Source organism: Polistes canadensis, unplaced genomic scaffold (assembly GCF_001313835.1).
Source record: "Polistes canadensis isolate GaletaPanama2010 unplaced genomic scaffold, ASM131383v1 scaffold_404, whole genome shotgun sequence".
Lineage (NCBI taxonomy): Eukaryota > Metazoa > Arthropoda > Insecta > Hymenoptera > Vespidae > Polistes > Polistes canadensis.
In genome coordinates, this window is record NW_014569951.1 from 65,386 (window position 1) to 73,566 (window position 8,181).

The 8,181-nt window shown below is 26.2% G+C and overlaps 2 protein-coding genes across 2 annotated transcripts; one reads left to right on the plus strand and one right to left on the minus strand.

The window, feature by feature from the left end:
* Positions 1-1,281: 1,281 nt before the first annotated feature.
* LOC106792302 (mitochondrial pyruvate carrier 1-like) lies at positions 1,282-2,606 on the minus strand. The gene is made up of 3 exons (XM_014758628.1): positions 2,279-2,606; positions 2,102-2,202; positions 1,282-1,469 (listed from the first exon to the last, which is right to left on the minus strand). Exons 1-3 carry the CDS (start codon positions 2,332-2,334, stop codon positions 1,306-1,308), a joined length of 321 nt encoding a protein of 106 aa, XP_014614114.1. The 5' UTR covers positions 2,335-2,606; the 3' UTR covers positions 1,282-1,305.
* A 437-nt stretch (positions 2,607-3,043) lies between these two features.
* Positions 3,044-6,820, plus strand: LOC106792311. Its single transcript, XM_014758653.1, has 12 exons — positions 3,044-3,920; positions 4,119-4,237; positions 4,308-4,452; positions 4,536-4,665; positions 4,746-4,911; positions 4,982-5,162; positions 5,259-5,617; positions 5,722-5,878; positions 5,961-6,092; positions 6,207-6,324; positions 6,390-6,544; positions 6,650-6,820. The coding sequence occupies exons 1-12, from the start codon at positions 3,283-3,285 to the stop codon at positions 6,753-6,755; spliced, it is 2,406 nt and encodes an 801-aa protein (XP_014614139.1). The 5' UTR covers positions 3,044-3,282; the 3' UTR covers positions 6,756-6,820.
* The last annotated feature ends 1,361 nt before the right edge of the window (positions 6,821-8,181 follow it).

Sequence of the window (8,181 nt, forward strand, 5' to 3'; positions counted from 1 at the left end):
GGATACCCTAGCAAGATAGTAAACCTGAACCCTAGTCGGTGGTCAGTTCTGTATTGCGTATATAACGGCAAAGAAAAGGAATAAGTAATTATCTATGCATCCAGATTTTTTATACCGGATAGCTTGAAAGAAGAAACTGGACTTCAAGCAGACATATCTAACTGTGTGAAATACACAGGCTGCTAAAATGCGTAGATGAGAAACAGAATGTGAGATAGTTTGGACAGAGAACCAGTTCGATGATAAAGGAGGGAGACAAAGATCATATTTAATATCGAGACATATTCACAATGCTGGCATATATATCATTTCAAAATATATTTCAACTATGGGCCGACACGCTTGATGACAAATTTTACATATTCACACGCAGGGTACAGATAATGCATATTTTTAATACAGCAAAATTAATAGATGGATAAAAGGATACAATTGTACAAATAAACTTTGATATAATTGCAACAAATGATCTTACAATAAAAAGCATAACTTATTAATTAACTTACCTATTTTTCACATGTGTATGCTAAGATGAATTCTTCACATCAACTATGACACATGAATTTATAGAGAAACAAAATGATAGAATAAAATTAAACGAGTCTAGAATTTCGTTGTTTTTTAAAATAATACCAAATATAGAATATTATCAAAGCCATTACGATCCAAAACGTAAGGAACACAGACAAGTACAACGATAAGATGAACAACATTACATTTAAATTTTGAAAACATTTGTAACCACAAGATACATTGATTGTGTATTATATTTGAAATAAATATTATGATTCTATTCTATACAAAAAAATGACAATCTTCTTAAGATACATTTTATTAATTAATATATAGCATATAGAAGCGAGTTCTTGAAAAAATAATGAAAGAAATCTATTTTAAAAATTATTTAGATATAAATTGGAATCATCATTTATTAGACACTACATGGATGATAATGATATTATTATTAAGTTAATTTTATTGTTAAGAGACGTGTTAATTTAATATATGCATTGTATACAAATATTAAATATTTTTATTTTAATCTGTACATAATAATTATATGACACATGTATTCATGTTCGTAAGAAACATGCCACATAATAAATTTATGTTTATTAAATTTTCGTTATAACAGCAACTATTTTTTCACATATATATACATATATACATATACATATACATATATATATATGTAAATAAATTATCAAATACCTATCAACACATACTATAATATTTGAAAATATTTAACAATAAATCATTCAATCGATAAATTTCTTTGGCAGTTGGGATGCATATTGTTCTTTATTATTGTTCTTGTTTATTCTTATTTAGATAATTATATTTTATAAATCTACAACCTTGGGTAATTTGTGCTCCTTCGTTGACAAAGTGGCAAGCAAAAAGTAGCATATTGCGTGGCTGCACTCTTATTGCAAATCTCATAAACGCTGCTGAATATACACATAATGCTAAAAAAGATTATTATAAAAGTCTAAAAATAAACGAGAAATATCCATTTCCCTATATAGAATGTTTTTTTTAAGTGTAATTTAACATTTAATGATAAACGATAAGAAGTATAAAAAATCAATATGCAAATAAAAGTTTGATTTAACAAATACCATACAAAAACTTGAAGTATCTGTAAAATTAAATATTTTATAAGCTATGTGTATATGCAGGGTGCTTTGTAACCGGTGGTATAAGTGGGTAGGAGTGATTCTACATTTTTGACTTAACTTTTAATATAGAATCAGCCTTTGCTCACTTGTACCAGCAGTTACAAGACACCCTATATATTTATATCAAACATTTATTAGTATTAAATATTTGCTTGTACAATAAACTGGAAATATTTGTACTATTATAATTAAGATTATGATACAATAATAAGAAACATTTTTATTAAAAGATCTTAATAGAAAGTTATCTAAAATGAATATAAAAAATTTATATTTTCTCGAGTATAATTTTCAACAAATCCTAAACAAATATGATCCATTTAATTGTATTAATTTGCTAGTTTTTTTTGTGATATTTATGTTTCAGATATAAAAATATAACCTATATAATTTTAGAAAAATATGAAAATAATACTTACCCGCAGTCATTTTACCGCTAATAAATTTCGGATCTTTTTGTATATCTGCAATAGTAGCTATAGGAATACCCCAATTAGCAACCGGTCCCCAAAAATGTGTACTGAAACAAAAAAGGTCCGAAATTTGACTAGGAAACAAATAAGAAAATGATAAAAGTTTAGCGCTATTATACTTGCCTTAGAAAATAATCTCGAGTTTCTTTGCTTGAAAGAAGTTTCCTTAGACGATTCATTTTAATTTTTGCTTAATAATTCTTCCTGTGTTACAACTAATCGCAAAGTAAATAAAATATAATAAAATATTAAAATTGTTACACGTTTTTAGAAATCTCAAAGGTAATGCTGAACACGAGTAATTAATAATAATGAATATTAATTCTTTTTACAATGAAACGATATCATTTAATTTTGTATAATTGCATAATCAATTTTTAAATAAATTATTCAAGTCATACGATGTACAGTATTTCTTCTACGATGAAGAATACTTTGATTGGTCTTAAGATTGCGCGATCGATAATTAACATGAGCGCGATATTTAAATATGCTATATTAATTAGAAATTCAATAAGATTTTTAATTATTTTCAACGAAATAATATTAATTTATATCTACATTATTAATTTAATAATTTATAATAATGGCGTTTTTTATTTCTATGGCTTGGTATATTTAAAGATTTAATATAAATAATGTAAATGATTTATACCATTTATTTATATGACTAATAATGATATGAAATACTATGAAATATTTTAGTATTTTTCTATTACACATGAAATTAAAAAGAAAAAAATATTAAGATTTAAAAAAAGAACAAAATAATGAAAATTTGACCACCAGATAGCGTTAATAATCGCGATATCAGTGCACCAACAGCAAGATGGACGAATAAAAAATTCCTTTTGTAGTTGGTACCATTGATAAATACCATGTGTTATGTGTTTGTAATTGGTAAACGCCCATGGTACTAGCGTCGGTGTTGGGTGTGTTAATAATTATGTGTTAATTCAAGTGTTTAAATTAATCAGATTAATTAATGTGAAATTCAATAAAACAAATAACTATAAAGTGTTCATAAAAAAGACAAGTTTTCTATTTATATTTAATATGGAGTTAAACGTCTAAAGTGGAATAAATTTCTATCTAGTATACAAAAGAATTCAAATTAGGTATAAAAGATGAATTCTTTTATTCGCCTAAGTTTATTAGTCATTGGTCTCTTATTAGGCGTTGTCGGTCAATATGAATGGCAATCAAGAGATCCATTTGATGAAATTCGATTTAGGATAGATAAAGTTAATGCAGATAATTGTCCAATACAATATCTTGGTGATTTGTATTTACCAGAGGATTCGGTATCACATTTGCCAGATATAAAAGATATTAATATTAATCCTGTATTTCCAAATAGAACAGCTCTCTTACATTTACACAACATGGCATTGAGCAGATCTTTTTTTTGGAGTTATATACTTCAATCTAGATTCATAAGACCAGCTATCAATGATACTTATGATCCAGGCATGATGTATTACATTTTATCTACGGTTGCTGATGTATCTTCTAATCCTTATATAAATGCTTCCGCTATATATTTTGCACCGAATACTTCATATTCTCCATCATACAGAGGATTCTTTAATAAAACGATGCCAAGGTTTGCACCGAGAACTTTTAGAGCAGATGATTTTAATGATCCTATACATTTGGAAAGAATATCTACTCGTAATACTTTTACTGTACAAGATCTTGGCGCATTTCCTAGCGATACTCTTAGCAAAGATTATACAACTGATTACTATAGGATAAATGAATGGTAAATATTTTTTTTTTCATATCATTTAAAGAGTATATTAAAGAAAATTATTTTCTTATGATAAATGACATTATTCTTATATTAAATTGTTATTTATTTATGTCGCATATATGGCTCATTTCTAATTTTTGTTTCACCATGACATATATGTATGATATAAATGGTTAATAGATTTATATTTTTAATTATATATTTCAGGTACAAAAAGTGGTTACCTGATAACGTAGTAAAGAGACATGATACTAAAGCTACCTATCAAGTTGAAATTCGTTATGCTAATAATACTAATGAAACTTTTACCTTTCATGGACCTCCAGGTATGAAATATCTTTATTACATTAAAATGTATATTGTCGCGTATCGTCCTTCATGTATTTATTTCTATAGGTGCTGATGAATACCCTGGTCCTGTGAAGTGGACTCGACCTTACTTTGATTGCGAAAGATCCAATCGTTGGCTTGTAGCTGCTGTAGCACCAGTTGCAGATGTGTATCCACGACATACAGGATTTAGACATATCGAATATCCAAAGTGAGTTTTTCTTCGTGTTTAATATAAATATTGAATAATATTTGGATATCATATATTATTCTATTATCGTTTAATTTCTTTAGATATACTGCTGTATCTGTATTGGAAATGGATTTTGATAGAATAGATATAAATCAATGCCCAAAGGGTAAAGGAAATAATGGGCCGAACAGATTTGCAAATACTGCACGATGTAAAACAGATACTACAGAGGTAATTAATCTTTTTATAATAATAATTAATTGAAATAAATCAGTAAATTTGTTAATTAATAAATAAATATATATTTTTAGTGCGAACCATTGCATGGATGGGGATTTCGAAGAGGTGGTTATCAATGTAGATGCAAGCCAGGTTTTAGATTACCGACTGTTGTACGTCGACCATATCTTGGAGAAATAATTGAAAGAGCAACTCAAGAACAATATTATAATGGATTTGATTGTAGTAAAATAGGATGTACGTCGTTAGTATGTAATCAATATGATTAGAGTAACCAGAATCATGCTTCCAACTTTATTTCTTATAGGGATTCAAAAAATGCCAGTGGAATGGAAGAAAGCACCATATTATATTAGAGAAAAGTATCTTGAACAGTATTATCAGTATAGGAATCTAACAACAGAGCCGGATTATATAAGCTCGAAAAAAATGAATATCGATCAAACATTAAAATTCATTGGCAGTATAAATGCAAAAACATGTAAAAAGTATATTTCTTATTTGTTATTTCAACAAAATATATATTTTTATATATTTATATTAATTATTATTTATATTTATAATACGTTATTAATTGTTATTAGATATACGGCAGAAGAATTAGTCTTGGACGGTGATATTAGTTTTGGAGCGGAAGAGTTCTTTGAAAATGAAGCAAAAATGGCAACCAGACTTTCTAATTTTATTAGTGCATTTCTGCAAATATCCGATACGCATGAAGTTTATTCTGGTAAAAGAGTACCAGATAAACCTCTTACGGAAGATCAGATGTTCGGTGAAACACTAGCTTTAATTCTTGGAGATACAAAAATTTGGTCAGCAGGAACATTCTGGGATAGAAATAAATTTACTAATAGGACATTTTTTGCACCTTTGGCTTATAAAACTGAGCTTAATACGCGAAAATTCAAACTTGAAGATTTGGCTAGATTAAATGACACTGGTATAAACGCCATTTACAATTGTTATATATTATTTTATTTGATTGCTACTCGTATTATTATTTATATGAATGATTTCTATTTCTTTATATACGTATATTAACAGATGAAGTTTACATTAGAAAAAATTATTTCCAATTTTTGAAACAAAGATGGGCAGCTAATTTTGATGATTTAGAGAAATACTACATGAAAATAAAAATTAGATACAACGAAACTGGCGAATATCTTAAACAATATGAGCGTTATCCAAATCATTACCGGTAAGTATTATCAATAAACCAATTATGTACAAATAAAATGAAATGACTGATTCTTTTCTAATAATCCAAATGAATCTTATAGAGCAGCAAATCTGAATCATGGTTATTGGACAGTTCCATACTTTGATTGCGGTGGTAAAGTGAAAAAATGGGTAATTACTTATGCATCTCCATTTTTCGGTCGGGACAGTTTAGGACAAAAATTAGAATTTAAGTAAGTAATCAATCAAATAAATGTTCTTTTTTTATTTAAAATCTTAACGTTAAATAATTATATGTGTAATTAAATACAACATTAATTATTATTCAACGAAAATAATATTTGCAGAGGTGTGGTCGCTGTTACTATGGATTTACTTCAATTGGATATCAATCAATGCGATGATAAATTTTACCGTCCGAATGCATTTAAACATACACATAAATGTGATAGGAAAACATCATATGTAAGCTATTAATATCAAATTTATAACACTTTTAACGAATGCTTTAAATATAATTTATATTACAGTGTGTGCCCATCCTTGGTCGAGGTTTTGAAACAGGTGGATATAAATGTGAATGCAAACAAGGATTTGAATATCCGTTTGAAGATTATATTACATACTATGACGGACAGCTAGTAGAGGCAGAGTTTAGTAATATTGTCAATGACAAAGAAACAAGGTAATAACTAATTTTTATTTAAGTTCATTAATCTGACTCGAATGATTTTCTCTTTGTTTAATTTAATTTAAATATAAAATATTTATAAATTAAATGTATCAACAGGTACGATATGTTCAAATGCCGTATAGCTGGTGCATCTTCAATTCAAGCAAGTTGGGTTATAATTCTGTCATTACTAATAGCAATTAATCCATTGCTGAGAAGATAAAATGAAATTTTTGTTTATATTATGTTAAATTATTTTTTTTTTCTAGTAATAATACTTATGTTAGATGGATATTTTAATATGCCGTCCATTTTTTAAATCTTTTTAAAAAGGATTATTAATAATTATAAGATATATACTCATCATGTTGCCGTCCATAAATTTAATGAAAGTTTTAATCAATGTGACATGCTGCCGCCCATAAATATTAAGAGATTTTTAATATATAAGTCCGTTTAAATAAATTTTAAATTTTTTTGACTAAATTTTTAATATATTAGAGATATTGGTTTACTGAATTTTGTACCAAAAATAGTATTAAAACTTAAAAGAATTTTATAAACACAAAACCATTTCTATATGTAATCATATAATGCTATATATATATACNNNTATAATTTATAATATATAATGTAAAAAAATTATATATATTTCAAATATTTTATACATTTTATATGAAGACAAATAAACGATTTATTTATGATTTGTCAATACGACATTTTAATTATTTCTTCATTTTATACAATTATATAAATACAAATTGCTAAATAAAATCTTTTCTTATAGGAGAGATTATAACGCTTTTATAACTCAGTTGTGTTAAAATATAAAAAAATGATTTTTTAAAGGTACTCTTGTACACATTTGTGTAATTACTAAACTTAATGTATCTCATAAAAATGTATATTAACAACCCTACACACAATAATAGTTATGATCTTATAGATTAGTTGATGAGTGATAAAAAAAATTTAAACACAAAAAAGCTACAACACGTAAGCACTGAAGATTGTTTTTTAATTTAGATTAATCGTCTAAAGTATGTACAATGTTTTATATATATATGTATACATGTATTTACCTATATATATAATATATATATATTCTAACTTATTAAACTAACTTGTCATATAGTAGTTTTATAATATAATTACAAGGCAAAAGTGAGAGATATTACAAAATGTACAACTACAAATTCATAAATTACTTCTCATGAGTTCGCGACAGATCTGCTGTGTATATAGGATAATATAATATTAAAATAATTCAATGCGTGAAACGAACAAGTATGATACTATATTTATTAGTTGAGCTGAGTCTTTCGATGTCAAATAGCAATTCAACAAATATTATTTTAAATTTAAACGTCTATAATTAAACCATTATATGCACACTCGGTGTGCAATAAAAATGTACGTATTATATTCTCGTATGGAGCAGGAGGTACTTGAATATAATTCATCAATTTTAAAGCTTAAAAAATAAAACCGAAAAGTGTTATCTATATATATATGTGATCGTTATATATATAAATAATAGTAAGTGTAATATATATATATATGTATAGCGTAATGTATTACAAATAGAATAATGTGTTATTTATTCTAAAGCATTATTTAAATAATTGAATTGTTTGAAAATTATATTA

Bases quoted from the DNA above. Each gene is read 5' to 3' on its own strand.
- LOC106792302 (XM_014758628.1), bottom strand. From the start codon at position 2,334: ATGAATCGTCTAAGGAAACTTCTTTCAAGCAAAGAAACTCGAGATTAT. The intron at 2,203-2,278 runs GCAAGTATAATA...TTTTTGTTTCAG, and splicing joins ACTCGAGATTATTTTCTAAG to TACACATTTTTGGGGACCGG. The intron at 1,470-2,101 runs GTAAGTATTATT...AATCTTTTTTAG, and splicing joins TAGCGGTAAAATGACTGCGG to CATTATGTGTATATTCAGCA.
- LOC106792311 (XM_014758653.1), top strand. From the start codon at position 3,283: ATGAATTCTTTTATTCGCCTAAGTTTATTAGTCATTGGTCTCTTATTA. The intron at 4,666-4,745 runs GTAATTAATCTT...ATATATTTTTAG, and splicing joins GTAAAACAGATACTACAGAG to TGCGAACCATTGCATGGATG. The intron at 5,879-5,960 runs GTAAGTATTATC...TGAATCTTATAG, and splicing joins CGTTATCCAAATCATTACCG to AGCAGCAAATCTGAATCATG.